General features: G+C 40.9%; 2 protein-coding genes across 3 annotated transcripts; both read left to right on the top strand.

Annotated features, from left to right (window-relative positions):
• The first annotated feature begins 973 nt into the window (after positions 1-973).
• On the top strand, positions 974-18,694 carry LOC136430435 (uncharacterized). Of its 2 annotated transcripts, none has more exons than XM_066421042.1 (4): positions 974-1,061; positions 2,718-2,785; positions 5,842-13,671; positions 14,735-18,694. In XM_066421042.1, the coding sequence occupies exons 3-4, from the start codon at positions 6,020-6,022 to the stop codon at positions 15,813-15,815; spliced, it is 8,733 nt and encodes a 2,910-aa protein (XP_066277139.1). In that variant the 5' UTR covers positions 974-1,061; positions 2,718-2,785; positions 5,842-6,019; the 3' UTR covers positions 15,816-18,694. The 2 variants fall into 2 exon arrangements, with proteins under 2 accessions (XP_066277139.1, XP_066277141.1); XM_066421044.1 differs by having other exon boundaries at positions 980-1,044.
• A 1,022-nt stretch (positions 18,695-19,716) lies between these two features.
• Positions 19,717-22,217, top strand: LOC136430437 (RE1-silencing transcription factor B-like). Its single transcript, XM_066421046.1, has 2 exons — positions 19,717-20,067; positions 20,524-22,217. The coding sequence occupies exon 2, from the start codon at positions 20,703-20,705 to the stop codon at positions 21,558-21,560; it is 858 nt and encodes a 285-aa protein (XP_066277143.1). The 5' UTR covers positions 19,717-20,067; positions 20,524-20,702; the 3' UTR covers positions 21,561-22,217.
• The last annotated feature ends 40 nt before the right edge of the window (positions 22,218-22,257 follow it).

Here is a 22,257-nt window from a genome sequence, read left to right on the forward strand (position 1 = left end):
TGGTACATTCTGAAAGTTTAGTTGTTGCTACCATCTAGTTTATTGACTATAGCTATTCATTGACTTTGAGTGACATTGTTCAGATGATGACAGATCTGTTTTCAAATAAATGTACGGTCATGATACTAAATACTAAGGGTTAATGTTAACGTGTTACATATTTAGTGGTACAGATTTAAAGTGATGACCCCCATATGACCCCATCAGGGGCAAAGAAGGTGAGGAGAGGAGGCCCCGGGCTAGGGTGGACAGGCCTCCAGCCTGGCCCGGAATGTCTCAACTGTGGGAGACGACACAACTGGGCCAGGCAGGACATTCCACTTTTCTATCGTCTATCTAAAAAAGGCATTACGCTTACTCTTAAGTTACGATTTGAGTACGACCGAAGACAGACAGGTAAATACCAGTGTGCAGTGGTGGGGATTGGTCTTACTCATATATATCCCTGAATGAATGTACTGCACATTACTCAATATGATTTCTTGTAGCATCAATCGAGACCATTTTAGCCAATTGGACAAGATTAACAATATCTGTTAAATAATGAGAAATAAACTGTTCTCCAAATAATAAAAAAATTCACTCACTTCATCAGCTATCTGACCCAAGTGCTGTAGACACGTGCTTTTTTGCACGTGTGACGTCAGCATTAGGTCAAAGTTCGTCGGAAGTCGGTACCAAGGGAGAGCCACGGAAATGGATGCATCCCCGCAAATGAGTTCTGGACGCTCCCTAAGATTCAAAATGGATGATCCCTACCGAACCTCATTCCCGCGAGGTCAAAAGGTCACTGCAGGAGATTGAACGCATTATAACAACAATAATTATCAGAATTTGGGGCCGCATAGATTCAATGAGTATAGCAAAAATATATCATTAATATATCACGATAAATTATACTCAGGAATAAACGTGGCACAAAGTGACTTTTTGTTGCAATCCGTGTAAGCAATACACTGCAACAATATTTTTTGTTGCATTGCTTTGCTATCGGTTGGTAAAAATGGCGGCTGAGGTGTGAAGAATCAGCGTAAAAATCTCAAGGTTTGTTTTGAAGACAAGTAAGTCATTAAACTTGGGGTTCTATGGAACACATCGGGGCCTCTGTGTTGAATATGAAAAGCTTGCGTCGGCTACAGGATAAACCTTGTAGATATATTATAATCTGGGGTGTTCCAGCCATCGGGGAAACTACGTGTTTTGTGCCCCAGGGAAAAGGTGTCTTCTCACGAAACTACCTTTGTTTAAAGAAACACACAGAAATGGCTCTTGCCCAGGAAGTTGTCCATTTGATTACGACGAAACAACTGGAGAAGTAGTCCCGACTTGGACTTTGATAACATGGATAGTCAATAAACGCTTATATACATTTGCGATAGAGAGAGAGAGATTCTTTTCATCTTACTTGAAATTATCTTACATAAAATTATTATTTTTCTTTTGAAAAATTACATAACGGGGGATACCCCAACCGATTTTTTCTATGGTGTATATGTTAGATGTAGATGTTATTATGCATGAGTATGCCATGTTTGTTGCCGCCGACTATACTTATATTAGATTAGAAAGGTAAATAAACCTTGTCCATAACACAGCTATCATTCAAAATATATTATGTTCATTTATTGTTTTGTCAAAAAGTAGCAGTGTAACAGTGTAGTTCTTGCGCCACTAACTGACCAGTATAGCTGGTTAGGACCTTTTAGCCTAGTGGTATGTGCGTTGGGTTTGTGCGCTGGCGGCCTGGGTTAGATTCTCGGGAGCCAGGAGACTACTACTCGCCTTGTGCGTTTCAGTTGTACCCCATGACAATAAAATAATAACTTTTATTTGCAAAGTCATGCCCGTAGGCTAATTGCAATTGTACAAACATTAGAAAGGGCAACAATGGTAACATGTGTCTATTCTATGCATCTAACTAATATTTCTACATTACTGGGGGGGGGGGTGACTTCTTCTTTGGAGGCAGTGGCTGATGAAAAGTCCCACGTTTTTAAGGATTAGTCTGTTTTGTGATTTTAGTAGAAGTGTTGTTTTTTTAGGTAACGTTAGCGCTGAATAGAAGGCGCCTAACAGCCGTCCACACATATGGGGAGAAGTACACAAAATCACCATTTTGCTATCAGATGAATGCTAAAAATATTCTAGGATCTAATTCTTCTTTCTGTTTACTTAAATTCATCACAAACAAAAATACAAAAGCTCATCAGCCCTGTCTAGTATGGCATCGAATTACAGGTACATTCAAAAACCATCTTGTAACATTTTACTGATGGTAACGCAGAATGCAAAAGGTTCATGAGCAAGATGAATGCATTTCTTACTCAAAAAGTTTCTTAATATTGATGTGTCCAAATTTCATTTATCAAAGAATAGCCATTTTCTGACAACTAGAGATGGAGCACCGAGTTCAATCACCTGGAAAAACGTCCCAAGTTAGGGCATCCCTGTTCGTGTTACATATTGTGTTTTCGCCCAGGTCACTTCCCCCCACAATGTTTCCCGACTTAAGGTTGGTTGAGTCTGATTTCGAGTAGTGATTTTTGCCTAGCTATGTTTCATGACATAAAACAAGTTCTGCATTTCCTCATGATCTGTTATCCAGCAAGTACATGTATGCTATGAATAGTGTTATCCGTGGTAGTAGCAGATTATTTTACTCAGCAGCAATCTATTTACTGTATTTATGTTATGATTATATTCTCACATTCCAACAGAGACTTACTTTGGCTGCTAGGCTGAGAAGGACCCAGGCAACAATTACAAGTGCAAGACTTGGCAACAGGTGAGTCCTGCTAGTTCTTCTTATAAGACCTTATTCAGGAGTGCCTAAGTATTCATATGAATTTTACGGAATTCATACGAATTTTACGGAATTCATACAAATTTTACCGAATTCATACAAATTTTACCGAATTCATACAAATTTTACGGAATAGATACAATCCATTACGCAGAAACATACAATTTACAAATATTACAGAATACATACGATCAATTATGCAGAAACATACGAATTTTACGAAATTCATATGATCCATTACTAGGAAACATACGATCCTTACTATCTGTTAGGTCACGTGAAATGACCGCCAAGTTCAAGATGGCTGATTCGAGATAACCTGTTCTTCGTACGATATCTTTGGTTTTAAGAGCTTAATAATGGCGTATCCCATCCTGCTAAACTCCAAAAATCTCAAGCTGCACTCAATTAAGACTAATGCAGGCTTAGGCCCACTTTACACTTGCGTCGTTTAAACCAATGCGAACCAGTTCAATACCGTTTCGGTTGTCTTTAGACCTGCTGGCGGAAGCGCAGTGCGCCACCCGTGGCACAAGATATTACAGTCACGCGCGATTCAAAATGGCGGGAGAAAAGCCGCTTATTTTCGTCTTGCAGTAGTTCATATTTCTTATGTTTGCTACGTGAGTTTTCTTGCATATGATTATGAGATGCCGCGTAAGCGCCCAACAAAAAAGGAGGATGAGACGTTTACAGGGACGGGCAAGACCCAGGCTTGAACCCGCCGGCGTTCGTCCTCGCCACGCTGACGGTAGTGCAAGCCGGGCACATTGATCGGGTCATAGGAGAACTGAACACCAAAGAAGCAGCCACTGGTGGCAGGCCATTGCACTTGAAACATTTGACAACTTTCAATGACAATTGCACAAATGTTTTCAGAATGAGGAAAATATTCTTCTATCGATAGCGTAGGCTTATTAGCATATCATCATCATGACCTTCTAAGCACCGCCGGAGCCGGTTTCTCTTCACTCACAGAGAGGAACCATCACGGCCCCCAGCTGAAGCGGCGCAGGCCCGGGTTGGAAGGTGGTCTGGGTCGGTTAGTGGAAAAAACGACATATGACGCTTATTTCCTCTTTAGACCGGTAACGAATTACGATTAACCGACACACGCCGGTTAAGTGACTCCAGTCGGTTAAAACAACACGAGTTTAGAGTGGGCCTTAGACCAACTAGGAGGACCAGACAAAGCTAGATTCGGTGGTAGTGCGATGGCCAACATATTAGTATGGATCGTATGTTTTTTTAGTATTGAATCCTATGTATTTCATGTTGTTATGCGAACAAAAACAAAACCAGTGCTGTCCGACGCTAGGTAGGGCAGAGGAGGGGTGTGCTACTCATATCTAACAGGGATCGAAATACTTTTTTGGGGTTACTTGCAAAATTGCAAGTTGGCAAAAATGTTTCTTGCAATTTGAAAAGTCAACTTGCAATATTAAAGTCGGTATGTAACTGGTTTTGCTGTACATACATACTCAGTCTGACGTTGCAACTTTTATAGCATTATAACTTAAGACCACTATATATGGTTGGAGGTAAACACAAAAGCTCAATAGTAAACACAAAAATAGTTTATTATCACAACATAAAGATTGAAAAAATTCAGCTTAGCAGAATTTGTAATGTAGCAGCAACAATAACAAGATAACTTAATTTTTCACCTACAAATAAACTAGTGACGTTTTGTGGTTTCGTCTTTTTTCAGGGCAAATCTCACGATCTATGAAGGGTTTTAGATGGTTTAGAAAAAAATCTTTGGTCTATGAGTTTCTATTTCAAATTCACTGTATTTCATGGGGGCTTTGGGGTGATAGTGTGTTTGTGTGTAACGAGAGTAGCTTGTTCCCAGGTACTCATGGTTTAATTTTTTATTATTTTTAACTTGCAAAATTGCAAGTTCATATTAATTTTACTTGCAAATCTTGAAAATCACTTTCAAGTTGCTCAATTGTATTTCGAACCCTGTCTAACATGTATTGTGCCACAGGGCTCCAAATTGATATGGGCATGAAGTCCCAAGGCCTAGCAAAAACTATTTTGCTAGGCCTTGGGACATCATGTCCATGTGATCCATGAATGAAAAGAAGTTTTGAATTTGATATAGATTTATTAGGACTCAAATGACTGTGTATCTCTGCTATATTGTATCTGACCCTTACATGTACCTCTTCCCTCATGACCTCATGAATAAGCAAAGGTTCAAACAAAACAAACAAACATTCTATTCCTGAATGTACTGATTGCTGGAATTGTTTTTTTTAATCAACAGTTTGTATTAGAGCCATGAATCTTTTTTACCTAGAGGTAGTTTTTAGAGGTGTTAAGCCCCTATATGTATCTTAACTCAACCTGCGGCATGTTGCATGAAAACAGTCCACAGCAGCTATTGAACTTTGATGTATTCCAATAACATGTCCAAGGAATGTACATATGGCTGGCCTTCAACTGTTTTCAGGATATGGGACAGACAAAGCATGTGTGCAGCCAAGCGAACATTGCTTTAGTTTGTTTTGAGTTTTGGAAACTCATTTGGGTGTTTGATGTGTCAATCCTGATCTGCAGGATATGAAGTTCAAACAAGGTGAAGGATGCTTGCAATTTGTCACAGTCTAAATCTCATCATGGATAGTTCCCTGTGTGTCACATATAATGGAATGCAAACTGCTTTTTTTTTTAGACAGACTGAAACATAGCTGTCATGGATACTTGGTCACCAGTATTTTTCTGAATATATGGTTTATATGGTTAAGTATATTTCACTTCAAGCAAATGGCCTGGCCCAGAACAATTTAGCACATGGCTTTGCCTATACCTCCCAAACAAGGACAGTCTTCTTGAAGATGGGATTTACATGTACATATTCAGAAATATGTGATGTAATAATGATATATACCCTTGTTCTTGTCAGCATGGAATTGAAATAGACTTTGAAATGCATGCCAATCCAGTTCACCTTAATTTGCTATCAACTGTTGTTAATCTAAGTATGGAAGTTCTGATGTGTGACTTACCAGTTCTGTTTCTCTTGACAGGTTTATACCGGCTCCATGTCAGTCCTGTCAAGATGTCAAGCAAGAAGACGTACTGGACATGCATGTTATATTAGATAGAGAGAAGGTGCTTTACAGTGTCTGGAACACAATGTGTACATCCTAGAAAGTGTTATAATTCTTGGCCAAACTGAGCATTGATTGAAGGAACTCAGTCAAGATGCCACCCACTCCTGAAACTTGTGGCAAAGCCAGAAGCTCCCAGTTGTCTTCACATAAGAAAGGATGTAAAGTACAGAAAGCCCCCACTGGTCAGCAATCCACCGTGAAGGTCAGGAAGTGCTCGTTACGTCTTAGAAACCAGGAGAGCAGCCAGACCAAGAAACCTGAAGGTTTCTCTGAGGTTCTTAAGAGCATGGCTGAAGATGTGAGAAGAGGTAGTTCCAAGGGTGAAAGTTTGACTGAGGGAGCAAAAGGGTTGGACCAAACAGATAGAAGTTCTGAGCTGACCAAAATATCAAGGACTGGCAACAGAAAAGATAATAAACAAGATCATGTTACCAACAATAGAACTACTCAGGTATCTAGTCATGGGAAGTTCGCTGCGGTGGATTCAAGACAGAGGACACTAAGGAACTCATTAAAGGTGGGTCCCAGCAACAAGGAAAAGCCTGATATGTGCCAGGAGAAAACCTCCATTAGAAATGGTCAATTGAAAAGCTCTAGTTCAGGTACAAGTCTTGAAGGAAACCTGGCAAACCATCGCACAGAGCCAAAGAAAGTCCCAAAAGCACGTACCAAAAGTCTCTTGTCCATGAGGGTTGCCTTAACTGATGTAGAGCTGGGCTCTACAGAGGACAACACACTTTTCAAGACTGGTGTGGAGAGGAAGAAAGATCCACCTTCTTCCCCTGGCTACACTGTAGTAAATGCACCAAAGAACAGAAACACTAATGTAAAGGGAGCATTTCCATACACTGGAATTGGCAGACCCTCCAAACACAACATACCAACAGTCTCCATAACCCCTGGGTTGAATAGCAGTGTTAGCCATACGATTGCAAAAGACAAGGATGGCAATAAAGCTAATGGCATGGAGGTTCAAACATGCAAGATTGCCAAGCTGCGGGGAAATGGGTCAGCCATAGAGTGGATTCAGGTAGATCTGACAGAGGCAAGCATAAATGACTACATCAAATCCAAGAAAGCAAAGCTGGCAGAAGATGAGAAGGCGGCTTATGGAGGTAGGAAGAAGGAAAAAACCTACTATGTAACAGGAAATGTTGTGGAGACTTCTGTCAGGCAAGGGTGCAATAAAAAAGTAGTCCCAAAGAACGCTAGTAAAACTAACCATTCATCGAAAACAGTCCATGTATCTGAGAATGTTGGGAACAGTAGGAATAGAAACAAACAGAGTGTGTTCAAGGTTGTTCCAGATGATAATAAGAAGGCTAGGCAACAGACAGTTGTCATGACCCCAAAGAAGATGTTTTCCTGCATACATACTGACTGTACGTTCAGCACAGACTATGAATCTCGTCTGAAAAGGCATCTCAGATCTCATGGTTCAGCAACAGCCAACGCAACAGACTGCCCACAATATGATCCGAAAGAGAAGACACTGCACCAAACGAACACCTTGGCCGATGATATTGATACTACTGTTGAAACCATAACACTTGATGATGAGATTAAAAGCAAACCAAACAATTGTGAAGGCCAGAAGGTGATGCATAAAAAGGAGCAAGGGCAGACTAGTGTGAGGGAGGCACACATCAAGGAACCCCACCCAGAAGTCAGAGGGCAACAACAGGGTATTGGTGAAATGGAGGGTAAGCCTGAAAATAATCAACAAAGGGACAATGAGAAGGAAAAACACTTAGAAAGAGTTGTCCAAGCCTTAGAAGAAGATGAGGTAAACAGTAAAGTAGAACAGGTGCCTTTGCAAAACAGTGGGAAAGAAAACCACTCAGAAACAGTTCTTCAAGCCATAGAGCAAGACCAGGTAAAAGATGAGGTGAAGGTAATGTCTGTTATCCATGAACAAGAAACAAGTGGTAAAAAAACCAACTCAGAAACAACTGTTGAAAAGCAACATCAACTGAAGGTGCAAAAGGAATCTGTAGTCAGTCAAAAAGAAATCCCTACAATAGAAACTGACTCAGAAATAGTTCAACAAGTAGAGCAGCAACAGACAACACTTGAAGATGATGACAATGCTGTCATCAACCAGCAAGAAACTGCCGGGACTGAAACTGACTCAGAAAAAGTTGCACAAGACAAGCATCAACAACAAAAAATGCTTGAAGAGGATAGCACTGTTGTAGAAAAACAACAAGAATCTACCAGGAAAGAACATCACTCAGAAAAAGTTGTACAAGACAGGCAACAACAACAGGTAGCACTTGAAGAGGATGACATTGATGTAGTCAACCAGCAAGGATCTACTGTAAAAGAAACTGACTCAGAAGCAGTTGAACAAGTAATGCAACAACAACAGACAACACTTAAAGATGATTACTCTGCTGTCACCAACCAGCAAGAAACTGCCGGGAATAAAACTGACTCAGAAACGGTTGTACAAGACAGGCAACAACAACAACAGATGATGCTTGAAGAGGATATCACTGCCGTAAAAAAACAGCAAGAACCTGCCGGGAATCAAACTGACTCAGAAATAGTTGTACAAGACAGGCAACAACAACAGGTAGCACTTGAAGAGGATGACACTGCAGCTGTAGTCAACCAGCAAGAAACTGCCAGGAATGAAAGTGACTTAGAAACAGTTGTACAAGTCAGGCAACAACAACAGGTAGCACTTGAGGAGGATGACATTGATGTAGTCTACCAGCAAGGATCTACTGCAGAAGAAACTGACTCAGAAACAGTTGTACAAGTCAGGCAACAACAACAGGTAGCACTTGAGGAGGATGACATTGATGTAGTCTACCAGCAAGGATCTACTGCAGAAGAAACTGACTCAGAAACAGTTGTACAAGACAGGCAACAACAACAGGTAGCACTTGAAGAGGATGACACTGCAGCTGTAGTCAACCAGCAAGAAACTGCCAGGAATGAAAGTGACTTAGAAACAGTTGTACAAGTCAGGCAACAACAACAGGTAGCACTTGAGGAGGATGACATTGATGTAGTCTACCAGCAAGGATCTACTGCAGAAGAAACTGACTCAGAAACAGTTGTACAAGTCAGGCAACAACAACAGGTAGCACTTGAGGAGGATGACATTGATGTAGTCTACCAGCAAGGATCTACTGCAGAAGAAACTGACTCAGAAACAGTTGTACAAGACAGGCAACAACAACAGGTAGCACTTGAAGAGGATGACGCTGCAGCTGTAGTCAACCAGCAAGAAACTGCCAGGAATGAAAATGAGTCAGAAACAGTTGTACAAGTCAGGCAACAACAACAGATAATGCTTGAAGAGGATGACACTGCTGTAAATGAACAGCAAGAAACTGTCAGGAAAGAAACTGACTCAGAAAAAGATGTACATCTCAGGCAACAACAACAGGTAGCACTTGGAGAGGATGACATTGCTGCAGTCGACCAGCAAGAAACCACTGGGAAAGAAACTGACTCAGAAGCAGTTGAACAAGTAAAGCAACAACAACAGATAATGCTTGAAGAGGATGGCACGGCTGTAATCAACCAGCAGGAAACTAACGGGAGAGAAACTGACTCAGAAACATTTGTACAAGACAAGCAACAACAACAACAGATGATGCTTGAAGAGGATATCACTGCCGTAAAAAAACAGCAAGAACCTGCCGGGAAAGAACATCACTCAGAAACAGTTGTACAAGACAGGCAACAACAACAGGTAGCACTTGAAGAGGGTGACACTGCAGCTGTAGTCAACCAGCAAGAAATCACTGGGAAAGAAACTGACTCAGAAAAAGTTGTACAAGACAGGCAACAACAACAGATAATGCTTGAAGAGGATGACACTGCGGTAATCAACCGGCAAGAAACAAACAGGGAGGAAACTGACCCGAAAACATCTGCAGAAGACACAGAACCAATTAAGGTAGTGAGTGAAGACAAAGACATTCCAGTAATCCACCAGCTAGAAACTATTAAAGAAGAAGACAATTCTGAAATGGCTGTCGGAGATCATCAGGAGGTAGAAGAAGATAAAGATGTGCCTGTAGTCTCCCAGCAGGAAACGGACATTGCAGATCCTAGTTTGGAAGTGCCATTAGAATGTGATGGACAGACGGATTCAGCAGACAGGGTGGGATGTGTTACTGATGATGATAGTGAAGCAACTGATGTGTACAGCTTCACAGAAGACAACAGCACACACGGGATGGATGTTGAGTTGGGCACAATGAAAACCTTCCCTGACCCTGTTCAACAGCACTCTGTGACTGTGGGGCAAGTGCAATCAACTGATGTTGGTCAGTTTGTTCAAACTTCAACAGATACAAATATTACTGTCCCAGATGACCAATCTGATGAAGAATGTCAGGATGCAGAAACAGCATCAGTGGAAGCATCATCAACAGCAACAGACACAAGCCAAGGAGAAACTGTCATGACAGAGGTATCACATGTGGAGGGTAGAAGTCAAGAGGACACAATGATGAAGGAAACACCATCTTTGGGAGGTACAAAATCAAGTCGAGATGATACAATAACAGGGGAAGCAACTTCTCTTATATCTGAGAATAACACAATTTCTGGGGGAACATCACCTCTTGCAGTCCCAAATGTACCTGAAGATGTTGCAGAATTAACCCAAGTATCACAATCGTCACATACAGATATAAGCCAGGAGTCTGGGGAAGCCTCACCCTTTACATCTTTAGATATAAGCAAAACCCAAGGTGTTATAGAAGAAGCGCCACCTCAACAAATTACCGATGACAACAAGGAAGACAAAACACCATCTCTGACAGTTTTAAGGCAAGCTGACACAGTGTTAGGGGAATCCCCACCAGACAGCACATTGGAAGGGGAAGCTTCATCTCCGGAAGTAGTAGACGTAAGCCAAAAGGAGGAGAGAAATCAAAAAGAATTATCGCAGACTCTACACCCCCAAAGGCCAAATGGTGTCCAAATCTTAAACAGTGTGACAAAATTGGCTTACCCAATGCTGGAGCAAATAAACATTCCCAAAAAGCGGCGTCGAGGTAGACATAGAAAGATCAAAAGACCAATGTTGCCTGCAAAGGACGATGGGGCAAAGGACAAGGAGTTGGCTTGCCCAATGCAAGGGGAAGAAAACACTCAAGAAAAGCAGGATCCAGGTGGACCAAGAAAAAGAAGAAAAGTTCAAGATCCAATATTGCCAGGAGAAGACAGTATCACAGAAGTGTCTTGCCCAGTGCAGGAGCCGATAGTGATCCCCCCAAAACGGGGTCGAGGTAGACCAAGGAAGGTACATGTAGGATTACCAGCCAAAGAAGGTCCAGTATTTCCAGCTAAAGATTATCCAATAAGGTCCAGAGTGATTAAGAAGAGAGGTCGAGGAAGACCAAGGAAGTACCCACATCCTGGTGAGCATTCCCATGTACCTTGTACCAACAAACACAATATACCTCACATCAACCAACAGCTGGAAGCCTTGTCAAGAAAGAGGAAAAAGGAAGAGGACTTGCATAATGAATGCCCGCCAGCAAAGAGGAGAAGGCTGAGGCCACGCCAGTCAGACAAGATAAGACTTTGCCCCACGGTAGAAATGAATCAAGCAACTCCTAGTGTACAGCAAGGCTGTGAGCAATCAGTGTGTTTGGACTCAACAGACCCAGGCATTCTGTCATCTAGGTCAACAGCTGTTGCTCCTAAGGGAAAACAGGGACATGACAGACTGTGTGAAGAGGGCAATAAAGAAATGCCCATCTCGGCTCATGGTGATGAAGATAGGTTAGCCAGGATGCATAAAGAGCAACCAACAGTTGGCACTTGTCACCTGGTCAAAAGAAGAAGGGGAAGGCCCCCTAAGAACATGGGCAAATTTGCCTCCACTTCAAATAAAGGGCAGAATACATTAACTTTAGATCCATTGCAGGTAGTGCCCCTGAAATACACCTTGTCAGTTGACCTGACTCGTATCAATCACCAAATGGAGGGACACTTAAACCCAACTGACTATGCTAAGAACAAGACATGGAATAATGTATCTGAAAAGAAAAGGAAGGCCAGGGAGTTGATTGCAAGGAGCCTCAGACTTAGGAACCACAAAAGATCTAGTGGGAGGAAAGAAGCTGATGCTGAAAGTGTTCTCAGACTCCAAAGTCTTAGGCAAACTGAAGGAAGGAAAGAAGTTACAGTTCCAATTGAGAAGGAGACACCAAAGAAGAAAAGCAAGTCTCCCCTAAAGTGCAGGTATTCTATGGCTCTGCTGTCTTGTAGTCAATGTGATTTTGCCACCATTGAAGAGAAAAAGATGGAACAACATTGCGAGAAGACTGGCCACATGGCTGCAAGCTCTGCTTCACTAGGAGAGATAGAACAGAAGAAACCCAATGCAAATGGGAGGGTGTACAAATGTAGCAACTGTAGCTACAAGAACAAGAAGAAATCCCAGGTGCTACGACACAAGGCAAGATGTGATAAAAACATTGTCCGTGTATTGAGGCAGGTCCCTCAAAGCAGCAAAGAGAAAGACATCCAATCATCTAAGGGCATGAAGAAATACAGTCAGTCTCACTATGACCCTTTGAGTAAGATATATCTATCGTGCAACCAATGTCCGTTCAAGACCTTCCGTAAGAACAATCTGAGGATCCACAAAGAACACCATGATCCCAGGTGCAAGCACAGGAAGCACACATGTCAGCTGTGCTCCTACGGGTGCAACGGCAAAGATGACTTTCAGAAACACTTGCAGTTGCATAAGCAGGACAGAGCCATTACAGTAGAACCTGCTGTGAGTGGGACAGCTGAGCAGATCCCACTCACAGCAGAGCAGACTAATGTAATAGAGAATGAGACTACAGGAGATGGAGACGCTCTTGTCGGCAACAGTGATGTGTCAGACGATGAGGAAGATGATGTTAAAATGAAATGTCCACATTGTCCCTTTGAAACACACGTCCCACTCTCTCTTGAGCTGCACGTAAAACATCACAAAGACATCTGTCCCCACAACCAACTCCAGTGCAAGTTCTGCACATTTTTTTGCAAGACACAAACCCACATGACAAGACACGTGAAATTACACAAAGTGGCAGCAGAACCACTAAGAGAAGAAAATCATCTCAACAACATCTGTGACGTGGAAAAGCAAGCTTTTTATGCTTATGACTTTGACCTGAACCAGGAAAACTGTCCAGAAAAGATTGGCGTACACTCTACAGTGACCAAACAAACTGAGGTGAAAGAGCAGCATGTCTGTGGGAAATGTACTGTAGTCTTCAGATCCAGATATCGGCTGCTCATACACAAAATCCAGCATGAAACAGGAACCTACCTACGCTGTGAAGAGTGCAAGTTTAGGACAAAGAAGCAAAAGAAGTATCAGTTCTTGGCACATTTGAATGCTCACTTCAACATGAAGCCGTACAAGTGTAAGTTCTGCCCTTACAGAGCAGGCTGTTACAGCACTGTCTTCAAGCACATCCTGAAGTCCCACAACACCAAACACTCCAGATACAGGTGTAATAAGTGCTCCTTCTCCTGCAAGGGCCTTGGTTGGCTAAAGCGTCATCAGAAGCTGCATCTCCAAGGGCAGGTCGTTCCCATGGAGGGGAACAAATATGGGAAATATGACATAGAGGTTGAGAACATCATTGTCTGTGGCAAGTACAAGCAGAAGAAGATGGATGGACAAGATGAGGCCATGCGCACAACAGATGGTGTTAGCTCCACCGCCATGGTTTCACCGCAGAAACATGCGGGGATCAGGTGAGTTCGCAAGTACCGTAGCAAACTAGCATTTGAATAATTTCTTTTCAAAGATTTTAACACTCACATAACTTCCAACTGTAACAAGTATGATATTGCTGTCATTTACCAGTATGGAATTATTATAGTTTCTCATTAGTTATGCAAATTAGGTCTTCATTTGCATATTTTCCTATCAACATTCCTCTCTTTACTAATGTCACACATTTGAATAGTTCCATCATGGAACACAGCAAGGTTTTTTTAATTTCCTCATTAATTATGCACATTAAAATCTGATTTGCATAATTAATGTCTAATAATACAAAGCATAATTTCAGCTATCTACATACCAAAAATCATGATGATTCGTGAACCCCATCATGAGTTATAGTATTTTCTCATTGATAATGCAAAAAAGAGAGACATGTTTGAGAGTCCTATCATAGATTGCAGTGGACTTATAAACTTTCATTAATTATGCAAATTAGATACTGACTTGCATAATCAGTATCCAGTTATGTAGATCATCATTCAAGCTATCTACCTACCAAGAATCATAACCATCCATCAACTCCTTGAGTTATTCTCTTTCAAAGTCTTAAACAACACCTGGTCCTGCAGTTCCAAGATAGCCGCTAGGGGGCCCAAACCTATGCCATTTATTCTCTGCCCGACATGTATCTATCTCTCAAAAATCAAGACCGTGGGATGTCCAGAACACAAGATATCAAAACAGGAAGTTTCGCTGCAGTACAATAGCAAGCCGCTAGGGGGATCCAGAATCTAATCAATTTCAGATCTCTTCAAGACCTACCTACATACCAAATATCAAGATAATCCATCCAGGCATTCTCAAGTTCTGCTGTTCATCCACACACACACACACACATACATACACACATACATACATACAAACGCTACCCAAAACATAACCTTCTTGGCAAAGGTAATAAAGTAAAAAATAAGTTTCATGTTTCTCAGACAACTTAGAATGAAATGGGAGAGGGAGAAAACTATCTTGGCTGATAATCATTAAAAATTGAATGTACCCTAACATCATTGTCTGCTTCCTGTACTCCAGCTGTGTGAGGGAAGTCCAGAACACCACCGATGGTAGTGTTGAGTTTTGGTTCCTGTGCAGATTCTGTGGCAAGATGCACGTAGATCAGGAGTCTTGGTTTGCCCACGTCCAGCGCCACATCATCAGCAGTGCCTGGCATCCCAAAAATGCCTTATCGTCTCAACCTGCTCAAAGAGAAGAGACCTATCCAACAATAGGATCTCCTCGTGGCATGCTATGCCCAGGTGAAGAGTCTGAGAGCAGGCAGCAGCATGTAGTGATGGAAAAACATAGTGACACTGATTGTCAGTCAGAGGATGCTCTTGACACAGCAGAAGAGTACAACTATGCTGGCATTCAGGGCAATGTAGATGCAACAGCATCACAGAAATGTGATGATGGAAAGGAGTGGAGTAGGGAAAACTCCTTAAAGGAAGACCTAGAGGAAACTGCTGACTGCAGTGCTTCCTTAGAGGGAAGCAGAGAGGAAGATGCCGATGTGACAGGGAACCAGCTGCTAAGAAACCGCCTGAACTCTACAGACTCGACTGTTGCTTGCCTACAGGACTCAAACCCATGTGGTTCTGGGTCTACTCTTGACACTGACGATGACTCCGATCTTCCCCCATTACTCAAGACCACCAACGAGCTGGAACTGGCCTTTGTGTTCCCCCCAGACAAACAGGCAGAACTCATCCGAGAGCAGCTCGCTCAACACGAAACAGCAAGTATTGGGTCAGAGGACAACCCTGTTCCAAGTCTACAAGAGATCGAACCAGAAGGTCATGAAGAACCCACCTACTTACCACACTGTGATAACGGTAGTAGTGCGAGTTGTTCAGGATCAATGTTGGGCAGTAGTGACGATCGGCTGTCGTCGGTAGGAAATCTGATGTCGGAGCAGAGAGAGGAAGAGACTGGAACAGATCTATCTGCATGGATCTCTGCTCTACAGTATGATCAGACTTCTGAGGTAGAAGGGGCCATCTGTGCGACTGTGCCAGGTCTCCCGCCAGGGAAGACCATCAGGTGTCAGTTTTGTGGACTGCAGTTTGACTCTCAGCTGACATTTTTGCAGCATAAAATGCGTCACCTGCAGTGACAAAACTTGCTTCTTGTGCAAGGGATATCATAACATGGGGCCATACTAGTACATTATGATATTGGTTATAAGTCCTTATTGCCATTCTTTTGAGTGTATACTGCTAAAGGAGGAAAATGCAAAATGTGTAAATGGTTTGAATTGACAAACACACCATGTATTTTGGCTTGGGTCCACTCAAATGAAAGTATGATTATTCTTGTAAAGTTAATTGCATTGAAATTTTAGTACCCAGTAAGGAGCCTTTCAAGTATGCACAGTATGATTAACATATGGCAAATCTGTCTTATTTATTCAGCATGAATTGACAAAGGAACAATTATTTCACCTTCAATTCTTGATGAAGAATCAACTTTTGAATTCTATAAATATGTCCCATTGGAGTGGTCATCATTGAAAGTAGACCTTTGTATAATTGATTTAATTCATATATTTTAAGTATACAGATATGAGGTGTTGTCATCTGTTTTTTGTATAAGGACTTGGCCAATGATGTTTCCATGGTATATTTTGACAGGCTTTAGACAAGAGGTTGAAATGATACTCTAGAAAACCGCATTTATTTAGTGATTGAATACATATTACCATAATTAGTATTTGAACACTTAACGCATAGTTCCAGTATAGGGTCTAGCTTTGGCATTGGTTGGAGGACAACAATTTATCTTGGAGTGCCATGAAGAGAAAATTTTAAATGAATGTTTTATGGTTAGAACAATTTGTAGTATGTTGGACCCGTAGTTGTAGGACGTAGTGTACTAAAGGCCTTTTTGTAGACTTGTATTGAGATGATTTTGTATTTCCCAAAGTATGTAAAAGCAAAATGTTTTTTTTTTTTTTTTTTGAGGGAGCAATCAGAGAAACCAACAATCATAAAGTATACACTTTGTCATGCTTTTGTCTGAAAAATGTTAAAAGGTATACTGGAGGCACATACCTTGCAATGCACCTTGTACATTTCACTTTAATAGATATTAGTGATGGGTTTTACCAACCAATGGGGTGTGTAAGTAAGTTTACCAAACAAAGACATAATAAGCCAAGAAAATTTTGATAGAACTGAAAGGTTAATGGTTATACGTGTACCTTATTTCTGACAATTTTATCATACTAGCCTTATCACTTCACTGTATGTATTTGACTATCCTAAAGTTTATTGTTCCAGAAACATGCAACAGCCCCTCTAACAAATTTTGACAAGGTTTCTCTGTTTGCTACTTTTCTTCCTCTTCTCAGACTCAGGAAACTTGCCATTAGGAATCAACAAAAGAACTTTCATTAACATTCGTAGCTTAGCATCGTTGTTGTTATTATTATAGGCACCATCATCAGGATGTAAGAGTTTGTTTGATTATTATGTCTTACCACATTTAGCCCTTGCACCTTATTTGTTCTGAACTCCCTGTACATTTCAAGATACTCAATAGAATCTGTCAACCTCTTTTGGTGTAAGGAAAAGATGTACAAATGTCTTCATCCTTAGGAAGAGTGGATCTAAGGCAAGAATCTTTTCTTCAGATAATGAACTGTACTCTGAGGGTAATGATTTGCATTTTTTGCATGTTTTTCGTTGATTATAGCATTGTTATCAGGTTACATGTAAATATGTTTTATGCAAGCAGCCATTTTGGAAGAACATTTAAAAAACTGACAAACACTTTAACAGAAGTCACTTCAGTCAAAGTCGTAAAATTAATGTTCTTTTTTTATACCATCATCTTGTATGTTTAAGCAAGAATGAAATATATTTTGTCGCACATGCAAGTTGTCCTTTTGCCTAGTTCTGGTTTTGTTTTCTTGGCAATGAACATGGAAGAATTTATGCCATTTGGGTAATCTATTGTGTGTAGCTGACCTATATGCAAGCAGCTTGTTTTTTTTTTTATGCACCCGTCATAATGACATTGTAAGGCACATTTTAAGGAACTCTTTCATCCTTGTCTTGACACTTTCTATCACATAGGTATTTGTTGGTGCAATTATAGTAGCATAGTTTAAACTGTTCTTTTCCCTTTGTGTTATTGGAGTTTGTATGTTAGAAGTAGATTTCTGTTTAAGTCAGGCAAAGGGAATGCTTGCAGATGATCAATGTGTCACGACTAGTCCAGAAAGGTGCAATGGGGTTATAATGTACATGTAATAATAACCACAATGAAGAATTGTCACTGGACTGAGGTGTTCCCTGTAAGTGTATGTTTGCGACTTTTACCTGAAGGGTAAAATCTGTTGCAAATGTATAAAAAGTTCACAAGATTGTAAACCTGTCTGCTTTTAAAGATACTATGAACTAGTATTCCTTAAGTTGCACAGTTGCTGATCATACTTTGTAGATGTTGATGCTGGGTACTTAATAGATGGAAAACCACAGAAGAGCTCTGTAATTGTAATGGAAGACTCTTTGGGGGGGATGTATACAATGCACTTGTACAGACTATGTGTAAGCCCAGTGGGGCTAGGGGTAACAGCTTTTGGGGGAAGGGGGTTGCAATCTGTCCATGCAATGTGAGCCTCTTTCAGTGAGGCTTGAACACAACATTTAATCATGTCATTTTATTGGCGTTTCCTTCCTATTGTTTTCCCTTACCCCATTGGGATTACATTGATTAACGGGTTATATGGATTCCCTGTTACCTCCTTGGTCTAACAGACCTCTTTTAAGCCCGCATTGACAGGTTTTGCAAATGATAGGACATCAATGCACATGTTCCATGATTACAGTTCTTGTTGTTCCATCAATATTTTTCAAATCCAAGTTTCGAACTAAAACTTTAACGCTGCTAGTAGTACTTTTTGTACACATTTAGTAGAAAGGGCAGCAGGATTTTGAAGCATTTTCTTCTTACAATGGAATCATTAAACTTCAATCATGTTCTGTCATAGATTCTGTTGTCCTTTTATACTTGGTGTGACTGTGGTATGCAGTATTGTAAAATGTAAGACACATCTTGAGATCTTCAGGAAGGGAGAAAGATAAAAAGAGATATGATGAGTCAAGCAAAGCCGGTGGTACATGATTTTACATGATTGTTGGTGCTGTGAAGAATTCAGTAGTTATGTCATATTCCAGGGGTTCAGGACTTGATCAAATCAAGAACATTATATGGAAGACGCATCTAAAAGGACCAATGCTGAGTAACAGAAATTAGCAGGCACATTACTACTAGTATTTACTTTACTGGGGCTCCCATACCATCTGCCTCACAAAATATGATTAGCTACCATACTCGCTCCCTCGAAATATGGGAGCGCTAGTATAAACTAAATTGGCATGGCTGTGGACAGGACATCCTGCTAATAGTGCAAAAAGAGAGACAGGGAGAGCAGAAATAACTTTAAATCAGCAAAAATCCAATCAAAGAATCGATGCAATGGCTTAAAAAGTTAGTTGGTAGAGTGATCGCCAAGCAGGCATAAGGTCGGGGGTTCGATCCCAGCAGGGAAATTCTTTTTTCAACATCTATTCTTTGTCATGATATTCAACTTTTCTTGGTCAGGAATGTAAATAAGACTTACATGTAGCTTTGCACAATTTTACAGTAACGTTTACTGTTTATTGGGTCTAAAGGATGTGTTATTCACCAAAATTATCAAAGGAACATCCTAATAATGTTAGCTATAGGACTAACTGTTATAGGCAGCCAAAATAATTCTCACTGATAGTATCATTCTGTCAACAGTGCCAAAGATTTTCTTATTGACAGGAACATGCAAAAAATCTTATTGACAGAAACAACCTAATGTCAAAACCAAGGCGGTTAAAATCCAAACTATGGCCAAACTAAAGTGTGTGTGTGCGTGCGTGTATGTATGTGTGTGTGTGTGTTTTCTTTGTAGGTGAGCCATAGTTGGCCTGTGGTCACCATGATTTACTGAAGTCAACAAAAAAAGTAAGACTGATATGGAGACAACAATGTGACCAACTTTTCTTGCGATATCTCGACAATTTCTTCGACATCAGGTTATCGCAAAGAAGCATGGGAAATGACGTCATCTCTTGTAGTTCAGGGAATCTCGAACTCGGCCAGTGACAACAACAACAACAAGGACTGACGGTGAGAACAAACGGATATCCTCAGTGGCAACGTTAATTTGTAGATGTAAAGTTTTAGTACTCAGTCCATAGAGAGACCGGACTGTCGTTCAGAGCTTCGTCGCCTCGAGGAAGTGCCAAACATTGAGGAAACTTTCGAAAACGTCGCCGGTGCGGGAAACTGTCATGTCACCCACTTTTCACAACGTGCTATGATCTGAGGTAACGTTAAACTTTATAGGTGAGAATGAAAATGTGAGCCCGTATGGTATCTTTTTGTTTTCTTATTGCTTGCCTCATGCCTCATGTTTTTATATCGAATGTTACTTGAAAATGTTTTCGTTGTCCGCAAATAAAAGTGATAGAAATGATCGGAAAGGGTTTATAAGCCCATTCGCGGTTCCGACTACGCATGTGCAGTGTCAAAGGTGAAAGCCCAGGTGGCTCCGCATTGTCTAGATTTGCATAACAACACCCAGACGGGGTTTGTTTACGTCTCGGGGGCCTTTACCTTTGACACTGCACATGCGTAATCGGAACCGCCAATGGGGTGGGGAAAGTGTACTAGGGGGTGGGGGGCATCAAGAAGATGGCATATTTTATAGATTAGGGGAACCGTTGCATTTCCTGCTGTATTTTCATAAAGTTTCATATTTACCATACCTTCTTTATTTACAGGTGGCAAATGGATAATGCCCCCACCCACCCATGTCAGATGATGAGAAATTCTGAATTGTCTTTGGGAAGGAAAAGGCTTGTCACTTTGTGCAGCGTTCCCGGACTTGTAGCTTTCCGTGTCCCCAGCAGCAGTGCTACAGTCTCACCTGCTGACACACTGGTACAAAGCAGAGCCAGAGATGGATGGTAAAGGCAAGGAGGTTAGTAAAGGCAAACCCGGAGCAGTAGTGAAGTGTGATTTCTGTCATCAATGTATGAACCGGGACTACTTGGACAAACACATACAAAAAAGACACCGACCTGTACTCAGTTGTAAGATCTGCAGTTATAAATGCCTCGTTCCAAAGACTCTGCGAAAACACTGGAAAACACATAAAGAGGGACAGACGTCGAATGTTGCACCGACTAATACATACGCAGAACCGATATTCATATGTGAGGTTTGCGATTATCAGTGTAACAAATACGAATTGTTATTAAAACATATGAAGCAGCATAAAGAGATGCTAAATCCTGAAAAGCCTAAAGAATACCATCAGGATGGTTCAGTACTGTACTGTAACAGCTGTACGTATGAGTGCATTAATCCCAAGACAATGAGAAAACATATCAAGAATCATAAAGAAGGAAAGTCAAACATCACACAGTCCAACAGGTACGATGACCATCAGCACAGCAATCCCAAGTCATCGCAAAACTGCAGGAAGAAGCAAACAGATGGGAGCGAGGTAGATGACAACCCTGGGTCTGCTGAGAGTTTAAGTTGTGAAAGATGTCCCACTGTCTACCACAACGCCGACATGATGGACTACGAAGAGCAAGAACACAGGACTGAGCCTGTCTTAGCTACAGTTGAGATTGAACGTCCAAATCAAACTAGGAAGACTATGATACGCAGTGGAACTGGAGTAGTATCTAGGGACAATAAGCCTTACTGTACAATTTATTGGAGCCAGGGTGGCTGCAGTTCTAATACTGGGCACCTGGTGGAGCTTCACGTTGGTAACAACATTGTAACATCAAATGATTTACTATGAAAACTGAAGGGCTTGGCATTTCTTCCTAAGTTTAGAGGGTGAATGTGTCAGTCAATCTGTTATTGAGGAAGTACATGATAATGATACTTCAATTTGTATGTATTGATATCTTGAAATGGACCTGGATGTATTATGCTCTAGAAATTGTTGTGGTGGAAGACTTTGTTGCACGGCAATCAAACTTTTCAAAGGTACATTTTTCTTGGTTATGACATTCCAGTTAGCAGTTGGGTTGGGTGTCTACCATAGACATAGTCTTTTTTTCAAGCTGCAAACTTGAATAATCATATTATTCTTTATGTTATGCAAGCCCCTATCTTCACCTCAGACTTTTTTTCCCTGTCAGCTGTCACTCAATATTTATTCAGAAAAATCCGAGAACCAACAAATCACATTGGTGAGGCCTACAAACATTTTACTTGGGAATGAATTCAAGCCATATTGAATTATCTAAAGTTGTCACACTTTATCATAAGGCTGAAATATGCCCTAAACCTTGACAGCTTATCGGTAATGAAAATATGGCAAACTGAAAATTTAACTGGCCCTAACAATGCCTACTACAAGTAAATGGCAATATCATTATCAAAATAGACTTTTGCTTACTTTGGTTACAGTCATTATTTGTTTCTCATGTTTGAGAGTTGTAATTATATTGAGACATTATTCTTCAGACATTCAGTTTTTTGTTGTTGTT

Source organism: Branchiostoma lanceolatum, chromosome 3, assembly GCF_035083965.1.
Source record: "Branchiostoma lanceolatum isolate klBraLanc5 chromosome 3, klBraLanc5.hap2, whole genome shotgun sequence".
Lineage (NCBI taxonomy): Eukaryota > Metazoa > Chordata > Leptocardii > Amphioxiformes > Branchiostomatidae > Branchiostoma > Branchiostoma lanceolatum.